This window comes from Cavia porcellus, unplaced genomic scaffold (genome assembly GCF_034190915.1).
Source record: "Cavia porcellus strain 051 isolate PalLab524CR breed Dunkin Hartley unplaced genomic scaffold, mCavPor4.1 scaffold_22, whole genome shotgun sequence".
Taxonomy (NCBI): Eukaryota; Metazoa; Chordata; class Mammalia; order Rodentia; family Caviidae; genus Cavia; species Cavia porcellus.
The window spans coordinates 5,407,391-5,426,057 of NW_026947505.1; the positions used below are offsets into that span (position 1 = coordinate 5,407,391).

The following is an 18,667-nucleotide window of genomic DNA, read 5'->3' on the forward strand; positions in this document are numbered from 1 at the left end:
ATCCTGGCAGGCAAGGTGACAGCTGTCAGGACGGTCAGAAGTGGCAGAAGCTAACCTAGCATTTGGGGCTCCCTGCTCCCTGCAGTGTCTCCCTCACTCAGCAAACCTGGGAGACAGGAGCCAGGGAGGGACCCCTAGCATGGGACCAGCTTGGGTGAAGATGGAGTGACCAGGCAGGCACGGAATTGACAGGAGCTGGGGGCACAGGGAGGGGCGCGGATTAGTGTCATCCTTTGCATCCAGCGTCTCCTTCCACCCTCTCACGGACAGTGCCCCTGTGGCTTCTGGGGTCGGACTGGGCCCCTGTTTGCTAAGTGACTCGAGGTGTCCCAGGCGCTAGACCTGCCTTGGTGGTGGAAAGTCTCCCTCAGGCGCAGCTGCAGGGCCACCTGAGCAGTGTGGCTGCAGAGTGGGCCACGCCAGTCCCACCGGCCACCTCACTACTCAAGGCTGAACATCCACGGGGGATGCCTGCAGCTTCCTAAGCTTCATAAGAAAAGGTGTTTGGAAGCTGGTAGTAAGTACCCAGGATGTGTGCTTTTGTATCACTGACTTGACAGCCTCTATTGGAATGGTGACTGCTAAAAACCTGGGAACCGGCAGACAACAAATACTAGTAAGAGGTTTGGAGTTGAAAAAAATTCCAGCCAGTGGCTTAAAAAGACTAGGACCAACTCCAGCATAGTGGCACACGCCTGTAATCTCAGTATTTGGGAGACTGAGGCAAGAGGAATGCTATGAGTTCGATGCCAGCCCAGGCTACATAGCAAGACCCTCAGTCAAAACAAAAAAAAAAAAAAAGGAAAAACAAAATACCCTCGAAATCAGACCAGGACCAGTCAGGCATACTGGCATCTTTTATAATCTCAGCATTCAGGAGGCTGAGGCAGGAAGATTACTGAAAATTCAAGGCCAGCCTGGTTTCGGAAGAGAATTTAAGAACAACTTGGGTTACATAACAAGACCCTGTCTCAAAAATAGACAAAAGTCTAGGGCCCGCCTAGGGGAAGAGACCACTGCTCACTGGTCTAAGCCTCCTTATGCAGAAGTGGCACCCTCCATCAGCCCACCTCCAGCCCAATTTCTGCAGGTTCTTACTTGGCAGGGAACTTGCTCTTCTCAGGGCTCCATGGCACCCAACATTTTTCCATGTGGTCACAGTTTAGTCCTTCTAGAAACTGGAAGCCTGAAGCAGGCAAAGCAGAGTCCGTCTGGGGCTAGACTGCTTATTAAATACCTTTTTTTTCAGTGCTGGGGATTGAACCCAAGGCCTTTGCATTATACTGTATCTCCAGCCCTTAAACAAAACAAAACAAAACAAAACAATTTTTTTGGAGGAAAGGTTTTGCCGAATCGTTTCCCAGAGTGGGCTGGAATTTGTGATCTTCCTGCCTCAGCCTCTCAGAGTACTGAGAGGATAGGCCTGCACCTTCACCCCCAGCTTGAAATGCTCCTTGAATGTGACCCTTCCCCTGGGGGGCGCTGAGTGGGCTTGGGGTTGCTCCCATAGCTAATTTTATCTATGCCTGGCCTTTGCCCCAGCATCCAAGGCCACAGGACCAGCGGCCTGGAGTTTGGGGCAGGGCTGGCCGGAGGCAGAGCTGGATGGCTTCTCTTTCTCCAAATCCCCGCCAGGTTATCGAACTGCTTTCCCTTGAAGCACGTGAATCCCAGCCCAGATTTTTCTTCTGGAGCCTGGAAATTGGCATTTGACTTTTTAAATTTTAATTCGCATCAGTGCGTGTTTGCAGTACCCAAGGCCGAACTTCTCGAGTGGCGCCGGTACTGGGATAGGACACCCCAACTCTTCCCCACCCGGCCCCCTTGTCTTGCACCCCTTGCTTTTGCAAAAGCTTTCCCCGTTCCTGTCATTTCTCTTGATTTTGCTCTTTGTGCTCTGGATTTCCCATAGCAGAGAAGCCGCGCGCGGGGATTGCTATGCTCCTGCGTCTGATGCATGGCGGCCCAGCCCCAGCCCCAGACGCGGGTACCGGGCGGTAGTTTTTAGGGTTTTTAGTCTTTCTGATTTCCCACCCTGGTCCACACTTGATATTTTCTGCAGAAAAACGGTTGTAAAAAAAGAAAGAACCGACTTCGTAGTTCCCATCACCGCAATTTCCACATGGATGTGACGTGGAGGGCAGCTTCCGAAATGCCCGGTGACTCAGGCGGGGACACCCCGGGGCGGGGCGCAGGAGTTTCTAGCTGGGGCCCGCGGGGCGGGGCGCGGGGCCGGGACCCTGGTGGCCTCGCGCGCCCCCTGGCGGTGTTAGGCTCAGAGCCACGCGTCAGGTGACTGTCGGAAAGTCCCGAGTGGAAATCCCCTCGGGAGCTGCGGCCGGTACAACTGCGAGGCAGAGAAGGAAACTGCACAGTCTGCAGCGGCGCAGCTCGGAGAGCGCGGAGCTTGCGGGGGCGGAGCGGCGGCCGCCGGGACGCATCCACACCCCCAGCCGGCCAGCCGGCCGACCGAGCCAGCCAGCCTGAGTCCGGGCGTCCATGGGGTGCAGCCTCGGCGCGACCCCCACCCCGATTCCGACCCGGATCCCGACTCGCGCCCGTCGTGCGCGCCGGCTCTGACCCGGACTCTGCCAGCGGAACGCGCGGCCGGAGAGGTGAGCGCGGGGCCGGGAGCGGGTGCGGTTACGGACGCTGGCGCGGGGCGGGCGGCCTGGGCCGGCGCGCTTGGGTCTGCAAAGCTGTCTTCGGTTGGGGTCGGGGGAGCGCGTGGACCGCTCCTGCCGCCCCGGGTGTTGAAGTACTGGGGTCGAGGTCTCTGTGGCAGTTGTTGGGGTGACAGCCTTGGCTTCCTCCCGCCGCCCACAGTGCAGACACTTTGGACTGCAGCTGGCTGGTGGAGGGAGACGCGTCCCTCGGTGCCTTTTGGCTCCTTTTCACGTGTTGGTTTTGGAATCAGCGCTGCATGCTCGTAGCCACGTACTTTGCAGAAGCAGTGCGGTTTCGTCCTAGATCCTGCAGAGCCCGCCCAGCAGGGATGGGTGTCGCAGGGCAGCCAGGCTTGGGGTGCCTGGGGCCCCAGGCAGAGTCTGTGTGCTGGGTGCTCTGTGCAGGGGGTGGGTCGGGCCGGGCCCCTGGCTTCTGGGCTGCAGCAGCTGAGAGAAGAATTGCACGGAGTAGGGTTCGTTGGCTTTACCCTGCCAGTCTCTACCCCACACTCAGTCTTCATCAGTCTCGGTTGTCCCACATCCTGCTACCTGGCCTCTCAGGAAAGCAGTGGTGTGCTGTGACAAGTAAAGTCTGCTTTGTTTTCAGTCCTGTTTGCCTCTCATCTTTCCTTGGGAAGCCAGCCCTGGCCACTGTCAGGGCGGCCTACTGGGACAACCCCTGGTGATTACTGAGCCTTCTGTCCCGCAGCCTAAAGACCCAGATTACAGGGCAGCCAGTCCGTGGCCCATTCCGACTATCTAAGTAAGGTGCTGCCGGCAGCTTTTGGAGTTCTCAATCCAGTTTTTGGGAGAAATATTTACTAAGGGTTGGCTTAAGTTTTGTTGATAAATAATTCATAAATTTCCACATCGCAGACAAAATGTCAGCCCCGAGTGGAAAAAATAAAACAAGGGAGAAAGACTGATGACTAAGTTCTGTAGAATCTTATTGATCCTAGTGACAAAAATTGGGAAATTATCTTTAAACAAGCCAGTGAGGTAACAAATGTAAAAAAAAAAAAAAAAAGGTATTACTATATGTGTTTCCCTGTAAAGACATTACAATTATATGTCAGAAAAGTGTATTCTTTAATCTCAAGCATGGAGAAGTCCAGGAACTGGAAAACCTGGGCTCTGAGCTTGGCTTATTTTTAAAGAGGTCATCTTGATGTCAAAGCAGACTGTGGGGAGAGAAACTGGACGGACTGAGATTGTACTGAGTTGTGGAATGTGTCTTGCATGTGGTATATAGTGCTCAACACTTTAGATCTTTGCTGCAAGGTCTTTAGGTCTGGAAAAAAAAATAGGTCAGAAAAGCCAAAAGGGGAAAGGGTACTTTGTGTAGTCTTCCTACTGCCTGGCTGTTACTGCCTGAGAGCTGCAAGCCCTGTGTCTGCCACAGGTGCTGTGTTATGGAACTGGCCAGGGGCAGGCACTGGGAGACAGAGCCCCGCCCCTGCACGCTTGTGGGGCTGTGCAGGACCTGTACCTCGGTTGCTGCCGCTGCAGACCAAGGTAGTTATGTGACTTCAAGTAGACGCATAAGATCCCATCTGACTCTTAGTCCCAGCCTCAAGCAGTGGTTGGCGCCCAGTGATCTGGTGAGCTGGATACATGGACTCGTGCTGTTGCGACAGGGACTTCTGCTTCATCATCAAGGATATGCATGTGACATTTTTGTCTCACCATTGTGTCCTTAGTTCTGGTATGCTTTTGCCTAATTCCACTTGAGGCAATAACTGCTATCAGTAGAGAGATCCCCATCTGACCCGGAGGCTCTCCCAACAATCAGATCAGGAATCTCAATGCAGATCCTTGTGCAACCTCAGTCTGACAAGTGAGCCACAAGAATGCAATCTACCTTGTCAGAGACTAGCGACACCTTCCCAGAACGGCTTCCCTAAATTCTAGATTTCTTCTCCCTCCGGTTTAACATCCTTCTTTCCTAGAGGGTTGTCCTTGCAGAGAGTGTGATGCAGGAGCAGGGTTAACTATTGCAAGGAAATTTCCTACCGGGGACACTTTTGTTTTCCCGAAAATAAGGGAGGCTATTGAGGTGACCATTGGAGGACTAGTGAAGCAGATTGCTGGGGATGTTAGTGGGCAATGGATACTGGTGTCTGACCGCACTCCGCTTTCGTTCGTCCTGAGTAGTTGAAACCTCTTCCCTGCCTGCTTCCAGATTTTCATTTCCTCCGCTTGTTGATATGCGTGCCAATTTCAGGCTAAAGGACGGGCTGGAAATGCAGCTGAATGTTGGAACTTGTGGGACAGTACTAAAATGTGGTTGACAGACGACTCCAAATCATTGAGCTCCCATGTCTGTTCTTGGAAGTGTAGAAGCTGCTGACCCATTACTGTTCTGTTTATCAGTCTCGTGTTGTGAGTTTAGCCCAGTAGCAAGGTTCTGAGCGAATGGTGCCCTTTGGTCTTGAAGCTACGCAATGTCTTGTTGGAAGTAGGTTTGCTTGTTGTTTATTCCATTTTTACTCTAAGTATTATAAGAAACTTCAGGAATAAACTCTTTATACATTATTTTGGGGCTAAACAGGAAACACCAAGCAGTAGCCTAAGCAAAAGCAGAAAGTTGCAGGACTTTACCAAAATAGTCATGGTCCTACACGAAGAGGGGGTGTTTAAAAGAGGAATCGAGGCTTTGCCCAAAGATGAGGATTGAATGGTATTGGTCTTGGGGGAGGAGCTGGACTTATCTAGACTCCATGGTGCCCTTAATTGGCATCCAGTGGCCATTCCAGGGTGGCCTCAGAAGGCAGCTTCAGTGGAGCTTCTGTGGTTTTGTGGCCAGGGACCTGCCACTGACAGACAGGCTTGCCTCCCTGATAGATGCTACTGAAAACACGGGTTATTCCCCTCCTCCTCAGCCCTGCTCTCCACCTTCCTTCTCTTGTTTAGACTAATCTTTTAAAGTGATGTAACTTAAAACAGTCCAGTCTGAGTTCATCTGTGGGGCCGGCTGGTATCCGGGGAGTAGAGGTGACTAAGATCCTTTGCCTACAGATTAGGGTAATGACAAGATCAAACAGTGGGGTTTCCTGCAGGCAGGTATATAGGAGTAGCATCAAAGACAGCTAACGGAATGGGTTCTTCTCCCCGCTCTTCAGGCATCGTAGACACCATGGCTGAACAACTCCTTCCTCAGGCTTTGTATTTGAGCAATATGCGGAAAGCTGTGAAGATAAGAGAGAGAACTCCAGAAGACATTTTCAAACCTACCAACGGGATCATCCATCATTTCAAAACCATGCACCGGTACACCCTGGAAATGTTCAGAACTTGCCAATTTTGTCCTCAATTCCGGGAGATCATCCATAAAGCTCTCATCGACAGAAACCTCCAGGCTTCCCTGGAAAGCCAGAAGAAGCTCAACTGGTGTCGCGAAGTCAGGAAGCTGGTGGCACTCAAAACCAACGGTAAGACGAGCTTTGATTGTCTGGCGGTGCAGTCTCCCCATTTGAGAAGTTTCAATTGCACTAATCAGAGCCACCTTAGCCTATGAGCTCTGAGGGGTGCGCGGGAGAAGCGAGCTGATTCAGGGACTGTTTTCTTGAAGCCTATTTTCTAAACACGTGCATTCCTTTGCATAGGGCTTTGGGGCTTAGGGAAATGTGTTTTTCTCAACACCATGCCCCAGTTAGGTGATTAATGTTTCTAATTCTTGCAGCTGTTTAATCATCTGTAAAATGCCCTTCCCTGGCCAATAATGAAAACATTTTAAAAGGTTTAAGTCCAAATGGAAGCATGATATTGAAAACCAGAGTCACTATTATTTCATGCCATTCCTAGAAAATGCCTGTGATGTCCTTATAGCTCTTGGGTTGTACGTTTTATGGGTAAAGTTATTGAGGGTCTGAAGTGGTCATCTCCTCCCTTACTTTGGTCCTATTGCCTGTGGTCCTATGCCACTATATCAGTAATAGCTATTTCCTGCCCCAAACTTTACTGTTTTATATTTTAATCATTTTCTTCAATCAAGAAAATGTATGTACACAAACTAAAACATCCAGGCACATACTGTCTCATGCAAGTATAAAATTCTGCTTTATTTGCATATAGATAGTAGAATAAATAAGTAGATTATATAAGATCAATTAAATGCCTGTTGCCTAGGTAAGAGCAGTGCTCTTAGATCTTTTCATCAGTGACTAAACTATCCTGATCAAAATAATACCGGCAAGAGCACAAAATCCTTGTTGGCAATGATGATGATAAGAACATTAACTTAATCACTTAATTGGTACATTAGCTTTGGCTATTTTTGACTTGAGTAACACAAAATTATTGGTGGAGGTGGGGCTTTTTTGTTTGTTTTTATTCTGGAGGCTCTTGTACATCACCTTAACATCTTACCTACATTTATGAAGCTTAAGACTCTTAGAAACAAAAGCTCAAAGAAAACTGGAGATAGCTGTTCTCTACATTGTGCTTGGCATTAAATCAAGTGATGCATAGAAGGAGATAATTATATTGAGTCGTCCTCAGGGGGCTTATATACCTGACAGACAGTCTGTGGTTTCAACTCTGTCCCACTTTTGTTACAAAAAAAGAGTCAGTCCATTTTGAGAGAATTAGGAGTAGGTAGAAAGGAGGAAACCTTATCTTCAACAGAATTAACCTACATTCTGCACTATTTCCTTAAGGCAGGAAATCCTTTATTTCCTCAAGAAAAGAATATAAAGAGTAGGCATTTATTTTGCAGTAATCTGTCATTTAAATCAACAAGGATTTATGCTACAAAAGCAAGTGTATTTTGATAACTTTTTTGGGAAACAGGAATTTTTAGTCCCCAAATCTGATTTTTCCAACTTTGAAAACAATTTCTTAAAATTAGGAAAAAAGGAAGAAATGCTATTTAAGGTAAAGAGGAAACAAGGGGCTGTTCTTATCTTAATTTTTAACACTTTTTTTGTTTGAATACTAACTCCATAGGAAGATTTCTTCAAAGTCAATGTTCTGTTTTTGGTGGGGAGGGGGGTGATTCACAAGTTTGCATTTGAGGATATGAGACTGTGGTGAATGAGGAAGGGAGTAGGTGGCATAAAATTGAAACTTTGTGTGAAAAATTCCATCGTCTATTGGCTGCCACGATTTCACTTGTACAATGAGTAGCCCTATTCCAGCTCACCCTGACCACACCCACTTGGAAAGTCCAGCACGCAGCTCACAGTGTAAATGTCTGCACACCAGAACAAAACGTACAATAGCTGTTGCTCAATTGCTAGTCAAATAACTTAGCACTGGGGAATTCCAGATGTTACTTAGGGAATTTTATACTGGTGCATCTCAATAAAGAACTGAAAGTAAGCACAAGAAGACAGAAAAAAAAAGCCTTATCTTTGCTCTAGATTTTGCAAAGGGGAAATTTCAACAGAATGCAATGGTTGCTACATTTCTGCCAAGACACAAGGCTTGGGTGATCTTTTTGTTCATTTGTGTGAATTCTGTTTTGACTATATTTAAAAATTATTGCTTTACTAAAAATAGTGTAAGAGAACAGTTTAACATTTTTTTAAAAAATTACTTTGTCCTTGAACATGAAATTAAGAAGTTAATTTTTTTTCTTTCTATTAAATATCCCCCCCAATGTTTATTATTATGTGGGTGTTTAAAAAAAAAGTCCTATTGAATTGTGAGTTTTAGCCTGGAAAAGTCAAAATTAGTGGAAGAAAATTGGTCTTTTTCTCAAAATGCCAGCTCTGAACACTGAATTATTTTAACATTTTGGCATCTGGATGCTTTTTAACTTCTAAAACGGATTGGTAGTTGCTCCCGAGCAGGTTCCCGTAATGCATTTTGGTGGGGTTGGAGGCAGGGCCAGCAAGTGTAGGTACAAACCAGGAGAGGAAAATCCCAGGTCCCCGAAGTTACAGTGGAATGCTCCAGTCATGTAGCACTGAGTCATAGCCAGACCATCTCTGTCTAGTAGGCTGAGCCATGCCTGCTTCCTGGTTTGCACACGCTGCCCCGGGTGCTCTTACTTAGAGCGGTAGTGTTGGTGCCCTAGCCAGCAAACAGAGGACTGCTGCTGAGGTGATGGCAGACCTTCACTACCCGGAACCCTCATTTCACAAAGCCAGAAGCTCTCCAGAGGCTTTCGTCAGTTTCCTCAGGGTCACCTAAACTGGTTAGGAGCAGCACTGCCCTGGAAGCCAGGGCCTCTGGCTCCTCTGCCCTGTGGGTGCCACTCGTGAACCAGAGTGACGTTTCCCTCCCCGTGTCATCACACTGTGAAATGTTACTGGTGGGTCCCTGATGAAGAAACCAAGCCCCTCAGCCCCTGCGATAGCAGCTGGGCCAGTCTCTTCTGCAAACCTTTGTAGGTCCGTACGTGCAGATGGCTTGACCTTGCTCCTTACGTCCCTCTGCTCCCAGGTGACGGTAACTGCCTCATGCATGCCACTTGTCAATACCTGTGGGGCGTCCAGGACACAGACCTGGTTCTGAGGAAAGCCCTCTTCAGCACGCTCAAGGAGACAGACACACGCAACTTCAAATTCCGCTGGCAGCTCGAGTCCCTGAAATCTCAGGAATTCGTGGAGACGGGGCTCTGCTATGACACTCGGGTACGTTCTATTCCTGGAAGAAGCATCCGTTGCCAGTGCCATGTGGGTAAAGGGCATTCTGAGCCATCCCTGCCTCTGGCGGAGCAGATGAGTGACTGGGTCACATGGATTTGGCTAAGCAAAGCACACTCCATGGAAAACCCCGGGAACCTCCCAGGGAACGGATCCCAGGTTTTTCCTGTGCCCGGACACTGCTCAGCAGCAGCCCCAGCAGCTGGCTCTGGGGCTCTCCGGGAGCAGTTCTCCTGCCCACGGCCATTCCTTGGGCCTTTCTGTCGCTTTTCGCCTTGGTTGCCCATCACAGACTGCCCTGAGGAAGCTCAGCAGTCGGGGTTACAGGTTTGGGACTTTTGTGGACAGTCGGACAAGTGATTTCAGTGTTCTGCCTCAGCAGGGATTTTTTGAAAGCAGGTGCCGTCCCAAGCATTGAGTTTGCTTTGCAGTGGGAAAAAGTAAATAAAGAAAACCAAAATGGGGGAAGAAGGGTGGTCATCTGAGTGATGACTTCAAGGAAGGGGAAAACACAGCCAGGTTCTACAAGTGCATAACCACAGGGTCCTGCTGGCAGGGCTCTCTAGTACAGATGCATTCAACCCCCACTCTGGCCTGTCTCCCCTTAGAACTGGAATGACGAATGGGACAACCTCGTTAGAATGGCATCCACAGACTCCCCGGCAGCCTGCTGTGGGCTGCAGTACAGCTCCTTGGAAGAAATTCACATATTTGTGCTCTGCAATATCCTCAGAAGGCCCGTCATTGTCATCTCAGGTGAGAGGCCCTCCAATGGCTTGTTTGCCTTTCCATGCAGTTCAGCTGTAGTGGATCGGTTCTTAGGAAAAAGCCTCACTCCCAGAGGTGCATGTAATAATGCTGGGTGGCATTTGATAAAAGTCACATGGTGACTTTTTTCCTTTTCTTTCCTTGAGCAGACAAAATGCTGAGGAGCCTGGAGTCAGGTTCCAATTTCGCCCCTTTGAAAGTGGGTGGAATTTACCTGCCTCTCCACTGGCCTGCCCAGGAGTGCTACAGGTACCCCATCGTCCTCGGCTACGATAGCCACCACTTCGTACCTCTGGTGACACTGAAGGACAGCGGACCTGGTAAGGAAACGGCACCTGTGTACATTCCTAACTTTTGTCAGCAACTGGGACAACATCAAGGCTCGCTCTTTGACTTGAAGTGTATTGCTTTTGGTGAAATGTATCACTATGTCATTTGCTTAGTACAGGCTGCGTGTGTGCCTTATCTCAAATGCTTGGGATGAGACATATGTTGCAGATTTCATTTGAATTTTTCAGATTTTTAAAATATTTAAATTTACTAATTGAACATCCCTAAACCAAAATACTGTATAATCTTCTCAAAAGTTTCAGTTTCCAAAGTCTGGGTTTGCAGTGTATACCTGTACTACTAATACAGTCTCAGGAATGGTCATATCCTTTGCCTTTTTGGATAAAACTAGGAAAGTACTTTCTAACTCGTATCCTATTAGTGCAGGACAGATTAAGGTATGATAGGCCACAGTGCAGTGCTGGACCCCAAGTGGGCAGCGTCTATCAGATTAGCACCTAGGCTGGTGTTCTGATGGGAGCCACCCTGTGCTCAGCTCTGTGGGCCCAAGGTCCATTATTTCCTTCAGATTTGTCCTGGGCGCCTCTCTGCAATCAAACTTGGCAGAGGTTAAACAATCTGTCTACTGTACATAGCTTGACAGTGACACAGTAAGGATTTGAACTCGGGCCTATCTGGCTCTTAAACATGGAAGTTTAACCAGTAAGATCCAGTGCCAACTGACCGGTTAACATTGTAGGAGTGTTTGGGGAACAGTGCATTTTACGTTAGAGTTGAGAGCACCTTGATTTCCGATGCAGGTTAAACTGTGACCAGATGATGCTTTCTACTCTTTAAATGATACGCTTTGTGTGTTTTCAGAATTTAATCACTGTATACATACACACAGCTTCATATTCAACCTCCTATGGGAAAGTAATATTTTACTTACATATTATTTTTTCCCCTCAGAAATCCGAGCTGTGCCCCTTGTTAACAGAGACCGAGGAAGATTCGAAGACTTAAAAATCCACTTTTTGACCGACCCCGAAAATGAGATGAAGGAAAAACTCTTAAAGGAGTACTTGATGGTGATAGAAATCCCAGTCCAGGGCTGGGACCATGGCACCACTCATCTGATTAATGCAGCAAAGTAAGCGGTTTAATATTTTCCTTTGTCACCTGTAACTACCTTTTACTTTAGCCATGTAGGCGGCTCCGCCCCAAAGCTCAAGAGTAAAATTACCTGCAAAAAAACAGTTTCCTCCAATAGAAAACAGATGTAGAGAGGCAGAGAGAATTGCTCAAGGCGTTGGTTTCCAATGGAAAACAATGCAATTTTCCAGGTATCGGAATGCTGAGAGTCAAAACTGTCAGTTTTAAAGCTGAATCTGCATATTTGTACCAATGGCTCTAGTACATATTAGAAATAAGAGCTATTGAAAACTACTGTAAGCAAAAATCCTTTTCCTCTTGCCTTCTTGGTAAGGACAGATACACACTGGGTTAATGTGGCAGCCACACAGAGAAATGGAAGGGGACCCCCAGAGTTCCCATTATACCTATGTCCAAGCTCTAGGCCCTGACTTTAGGTTACTGAAGTGCCTGCTTCCTAGAACATAGAATATGTGAGGCCACAGCAAGGGCACAGAATCAGTTTCTCCAGGTGGAGAGGAGCTACCTACAGAGTGGGCAGAACATAGCCTCTGCAGGTGGGTCTGCTCCTCAGTACTCGTGGCAGAGAACTTTTAGTAGAGACCAGACAAATGTCTAAAATTAAGAACACCAAACTCCAGGCTAGCTGTGGTGCTGCATGCCTGTAGTCCCAGCACTCGGGAGGCTAAGGCAGAATTGCAGTGAATTCGAGGCCAGCCTGTACTACATAGCAAGACTTTGTCTCAAAAAACCCAAACCCAAACCAACCCAAACCAAAGCCAGCAAACTCCAGAACACAAAGTACCAACTAGAGTTGGTTGCACTGTAAAGTGACCCATACCCCAGCCATAGCCTGAGGGATATTTTACTGGAAATTTGATCTCTGAGAAGTTAGATGCACAGGAGCTAATGTGATAGAGTGTTGCATGCCATTTCCTGTGGTCTCATCTTTTCCCGTTTGGGTCTTCAGGTTGGATGAAGCTAACTTACCCAAGGAGATAAATCTGGTAGATGACTACTTTGAACTTGTTCAGCATGAGTATAAGAAATGGCAGGAAAACAACGAGCAAGGGAGGAGAGGGGTGCACCCCCAGAACCCTCTGGAGCCCGCCACGCCCCAGCTTTCCCTCATGGATGTAAAATGTGAAACACCCAACTGTCCTTTCTTCATGTCTGTAAACACCCAGCCTTTATGCCACGAGTGCTCAGCGAGGCGCCAAAAGAACCAAACCAAACTCCCAAAGCTGAACTCCAAACCTGGCCCTGAGGGGCTCCCTGGCATGGCACTTGGGGCGTCTCGGGGAGAGGCCTTCGAGCACTCAGCCTGGCGCCCTGAGGAGCCAGCAGGTGGACCTCACTCGGCCCCGCCAACAGCCCCCAGCCTCTTCCTGTTCAGCGAGACCACGGCCATGAAGTGCAGGAGCCCCGGCTGCCCCTTCACACTGAACGTGCAGCACAACGGGTTTTGTGAGCGATGCCACAATGCCCGGCAGCTGAACGCCAACCAGACTGCAGACACTGCCAGGCATTTAGATCCTGGAAAGTGCCGGGCCTGCCTCCAGGACGTCACCAGGACATTTAATGGGATCTGCAGTTCTTGCTTCAAAAGGACCACGACAGAATCCTCCTCCAGCTTGGGCTCCAGCACCCTTTCTTCCTGTCACCAGAGGTCCAAGTCTGACCCCTCACAGCTCATGCAAAGTCTCTCCCCACATTCTTGTCACAGAGCTGGCAGTGACACCCCCTCTGGTTGCCTGTCTCAGGCTGAACGGACTCCAGGGGACAGGACTGGGACGAGCAAGTGCAGGAAAGCTGGCTGCATGTATTTCGGGACTCCGGAAAACAAAGGCTTTTGCACTTTGTGTTTCATCGAATACAAAGAAAACAAACGTGAGTGCAGTGACAAAGTTCTTGTTCCCAAGGGGTTTGTTCCTGAACTTCAAGAGAAGGCGCCCTTTGGCATGGTCAGGTGGAGGGGGCAGCGCCTGGGGACAGTTGTGATGGCCGTGCCAGCTGTGCATGGGCATCAGAGCCCGTATCCAGTGGCAGCAGCTCTTAGTTACTTTGTGCCAAATGCCAAAATGGCCCAGGTGCTAGAGTTTGTTTTCATAAAGCTATTGGATGCTGTTTATCAGACACAGTTTAAACTAGACTTCTGCAGCTTTGGTGTACAATTGAGAAACTCACCTTGTGGCACACATTTTTAATCCCAATGCTCAGGAGGCTGAGGGAGGTTGAGGGTAGCAGGTTTGAAGCCAGCTGAGCTATAGAGTGAGCTCAAGGCCAGCCTCAAGGACATTGTGAGACCCTGTCGCCAAAAATCCAAAAAATAAGTAAATCAGTACGATAATGGACTCAACCTGCTGAGTAGTCGCTGGCAAGTGGGAAGTCTGCAGTGACACTGTCGGAAAGCGTTTGCAGTTCTGGAAATCCGAGTTGAGAGAAGGGTGGGCAGTTTGTCTGCCGCTGGTTTGGTTACTGATGCAAGCTGCAGGTCCAGAGCGCAGGATGGGCCAGTTGTCCTGGTGTCACTTTGCTGAAAATGTAAAGCGGTATCAGCATCTCTGTGTGTGGCCCAGCTGTGATCCTGAACAACGTCTCCTCTTTCGCAGATTTCGTTGCTGCCCCAGGAAAAGCCAGTCCCACAGGCTCCAGGTTCCAGAACGCCGTGCCATGCCTGGGCAGGGAGTGCGGCACCCTCGGAAGCACCATGTTCGAAGGGTACTGTCAGAAGTGCTTCATTGAAGCGCAGAACCAGAGATTTCAGGAGGCCAAGAGGACTGAAGAGCAGCTGGTGAGATGCTCTGAGGGGCTCCCCCTCCATGTTGGGTCAGGTTGTTCTTGTAAGGTTGTGACAGGTGGGATTTGCTCCCTGCCAGCTCATCTTCCTCATGACAAAGGGCTGCTTAGGAGAATCTGATGCAGGATCTGGCTGAGGTGTTGACGGTGTTGTGGCTGCCTGGCCTGGAAGCTCTGCTGTTGATTTGCATGGTCTAAGTGGACTTGAGAGGTCACTTTTAAAAAATCAATGAAAGGGCCAGGAGTATAGCTCAGTCACATATGCACCTGTCTGGCAAGCACAGGGTCCTGAGTTCGAGTCTCCGTACCAAAAGAAAAAAAAAGCCATAGAATAAAACCTCTTCAAGAATCAGAAAGCCAGGCATTGATCAGAAAGATTTTTGGCTTTTAGTGGAAGCACACACACCTACAAAGCAGACTTCTCCTGTAATCCTTTGTCATGGGCTGAACCATGAGGCAGAACCACCACCTAATGGCAGATCAGGGGTACAAACACGACTGGATGTCACTTGTCGTGTGCAGAAGGGGTGGGAGCTGTCTCATTAGAGCACTGATTGTTAACCCCAAGGGAAGAGCACCAGCCATATTTACAGGCCTCCCAAGTCCTCCACCCTGGGCCAGACAGGCTTCACTGGGTTCGGAAAGAAACCTGCCCCTGGCGCCCCTTGTTCCCTCACTCAGAGTAAGTCCCGGTGTAGAATCGGCACTGTCCAGTGAGGTCTGACAGCGCTGTCTGTCCTCCCCACACAGAGATCCAGCCAGCACCGAGACCTGCCACGAACCTCTCAGGGCACCTCGAGGCCCAAGTGCGCCCGTGCCTCCTGCAAGAACATCCTGGCCTGCCGCAGTGAGGAGCTCTGCATAGAGTGCAGGCACCTCGGCCAGCACCGTGGGGCCCACCGCGGGGATCCCACTGCGGCCGAAGAGGTCCCCAAACAGCGCTGCCGGGCCCCAGCCTGTGATCACTTTGGCAACTCCAAGTGCAACGGCTACTGTAACGAGTGCTTCCAGTTCAAGCAGATGTATGGCTAAGCGGAAGCTGGGCTCATCGTGGTGTTGTACTCCCGTCCCCTGGGTGCCACCAGAAGCAGCCCTGGGACAGTGGCCTGGAGAGTGTCTCTGAGCAAAGGAGGGAAGACAAGCTCTTCATGGTGCCTGTGACACTCGGGTTGGGCCCCACTGACCTGAGAGCAGAGCTCGTGGCTGGCAGTGTGGTGTCGGGATCGGCCCAGAGCTGCTCCTGTCCACCAGGTAAGAGGCCTGGCTCGCCCACCAGGAATGCTGCATCCTCTTGCGAGAGAAGGAAAGGACAGATGGGCCGGAGCCCCAGCCATTCCCACAGCTTCCTCCAGGACCGGGATCCACAGGAAGCCGGTGGGAGCTTAGGAAAAATGGGCCTGTTCAGAGAGCGGCAGGAGCCAGGGCTTGCCCACTGTCGTCTGCTTCCCTCCCAAGCCGAGGTTCTGTAGAAAAACAGATCGTTTCCACAGGAGGAAGCCAACAAGCTGCTCTTTAACATGCACTCTTTCACAGTGAGGTCTTAGGGGGACAGTGTTTAGCTCTGGCTTACCGTTACCTGCCTTCTAAAGAGATCACTTTGAATTATTGTGTGTAAACATGTATACATGATGAATAATACCCTTATATTATGTATGAGGGGTTTTATATTAAATGCTGCCCTAGCAGCACGGTACCCTTCACTTTATTTATTATATTGCAAACTTTGGTTATTTAAAGGAAGATGTTTCTTCTGCCTTGTCTCCTGGGCCAGCACACTTGCTGAGGGCACACTCTGGGATCTAGCAGGTGTCTGACACAGTTGGCAGGGCAGGCGCCTCTTTGATTCACTGCTGCTGTCTCCCTGGGAAAGAAGGTGTGGCTTCAAGAGTGCGTTTGGGAGAATCTTGAGCATCTCCAGCCGCTTGATAGAAACTGTCTGCTGCTCCCACCGCCTGCGAGAAGAGCCAGGAAGGAGCAGGGACAGGACTGAGGACAGGGAGACTTCTCATGATGTTTCATTTGCTGTGCTGACTCTGGGGAGGGTCACCTCGGCCACGGGACAAGCCCAGCCATCCTAGCCGAGGACCTTTCTGTCTGTCTTTAGATTGCTTTTTCTCTGTGTGCTTTGTGGTAGGGTCATATTCTCCCTGTGGGGGCGGGGGGCGAGGGACTTGGGTCTGAAATGGAGATCTGAAAATCTCTATAGCCCATAACTATGTAGCCTTTCTTCAGATTATTTGAGATGTCTTTCCTGTTGCCCTAAATCTTCCCCACCTCTTTTCAAAGAAGGTAGTTCTTTTGAAATTATGAGTCAGTATCTTGTGTCTACCAATATTGTCATTCTCAGCGTGAAGCAGTGAAATTATTTATACTTAAAGGAAATATTTGAAATTTGCACATTTAGTTGTTTCCCCTAGATGTTGCCAACTATTGGATTTCTTCAGATTTTCCTAAATGTAACTTCAAAAGGTTAATATTAAAAAAATAAATTATTGAAGAACAGATGTTGATGTTTGCTGGTGCTGATTCCTGACACAGAAGACAGCTGCCCCACCGCGCTCCGACACACTCGGGCCCTGAGCGCACATCTCTGCTGTGGGTGGTGGGCAGTGTTCTGTACGTAATCTGTGCTTCCCACAAGGGTAGGAGCCTTATTGGGTAGGAAAGGCCACTCAGATGAGATGCCAAATCCCTGTCCTGGGTGCTCTTACCCTAAACCTGCATGAAGTATGGAAAGCAAATGAGGAAGAAAGGAGCCATGAAGAAGACAGAATGGCGTGAGAGTCCGCAGTCAGACACTTCAGCAGAGTAGCCTGAAAAACCCAGCGTGGTGGCACACATACATAAGCTGGGCAATAAGAATGCTGAGGCAGAAGGATCACCACAAGTTCGAGGCCAGCCTGGGCTTCATAGTGAGTTCAAGACCAGCCTGATCTATTGAGTGAAACTATCTCAAAAATCAAAACAATAAAATAAGTGGCCTGGCCATGACAGCCACCAGAAATAGGAAATTATAAACACACTGTGTTCACCCCTTCAGCAGTCAAAATAGATTTCTTCAGTTCCCAAATAATTTCTCCCCACTAGCAAGCAAGCTCATAACTAATTCTGCAGGGGATGTCAGCCAGGTGTCCTCTCATTCATTCTGATACTGTCTTCAGATGCCACAGGGGTTCGTCCCCAAGGCTGGGGCTCCCACCCCCGGTGGTGCACTTGTAAGTTGTAGCATAAGCCCCAGATTGACTACACCTGTGCTGGTTGATTGCTGTAAGACTTGTTTTCCATAACCCCTTCCTCCTTGGGCTCAATTAATTTACTTGATTGCTTTACAGACCTTGAGCAAACATTTCCTGATTTATTATAAAGGGGAAAGAGGAAGAGACATACGGTGGGGTATGAGAGTTGGGGAACACAGCTGCCACGTTCCTTCTGGCCACACTGTTCATCAGAACCCACGCAGCGCCCAGCTCCCCAGAAGGCCTGTTTTATGGGGATTTCATTGCAGAGCAATGACAGGTGTGGGCAACAGGCGGACCAGGACACTCTGACATGAATAGGCAGCTGGGAGGCCTAGCGAGACCTGTCTGTCCAGTCTGGTTCTGACCTGGGGCAGCACCCTTCTTAAATGGGGGTTTTAGGATCTGCAGTCAACAAGGTGTGTCGAGAATGTCTTCACAGCCAACTCCCAGGTAGAAAGGCTGGAAGCGTGAAGGTATATTTTTAGCTTCTATGACCAAACTTAGGAAAGAGAAATTCTAGATTTTGTGTCCTGGTTTAGAGAGGGCATGATGAGCCAAGAACCATAGTTAAAAACCAACACACACTCGTAATGTGTATGTATATGGATATTTATTTACATACGTTGGCTTTTTGTGCCTGGTACATGTTGTAGTCAGGGTTTGTAAGGAAATAGATTTAATACAGGACACATAATTTGTAAGATTGTTCTATCATATTTACCCAAAAAGTCAACACAACAGAGCACAACAGATCTGTCCATGCGCTAGAGACCCAAAGAATGCAACCGAGGACCTGGATCCGCAACAATGCCCTGCAATGAGTCAGCTGGAGGCCTAGAGCCTATGGCAATGTCTCATGCAAGTCTGTATCAAGGATCTGTGCTGGAAAGGCCCAAGGGTCTGCGCTGGAAACTAGGAAGTCTGCACCAGCGGCATGGAGGATCCATGCCAGCAGGCTGAAGAATCCGCACTGGAGCCAGAAAATGATGCTCAAGGTAAGGATCAGAGCTCCCCCAAAGAGAACTGCAGTCATCCTCAGTGACAGCGAGGACCCTCGGCTCCTCCAACAATGAGAGCAGTGAGCTCATGTCTGGAAAACCAGCACAACGAGCTTCTCTAGCAACAGCGTGCCATCTTCCCTCCACTTCTGTCCTGCTGGCAGCAATCCTCAGGTGGA

General features: G+C 49.1%; 1 protein-coding gene across 1 annotated transcript; it reads left to right on the plus strand.

The window, feature by feature from the left end:
• The first annotated feature begins 2,479 nt into the window (after positions 1-2,479).
• Positions 2,480-16,755, plus strand: Tnfaip3 (TNF alpha induced protein 3). Its single transcript, XM_003465657.5, has 9 exons — positions 2,480-2,615; positions 5,789-6,097; positions 9,057-9,247; positions 9,868-10,015; positions 10,177-10,347; positions 11,270-11,450; positions 12,423-13,342; positions 14,065-14,246; positions 15,002-16,755. Exons 2-9 carry the CDS (start codon positions 5,803-5,805, stop codon positions 15,281-15,283), a joined length of 2,370 nt encoding a protein of 789 aa, XP_003465705.2. The 5' UTR covers positions 2,480-2,615; positions 5,789-5,802; the 3' UTR covers positions 15,284-16,755.
• Positions 16,756-18,667: the final 1,912 nt, after the last annotated feature.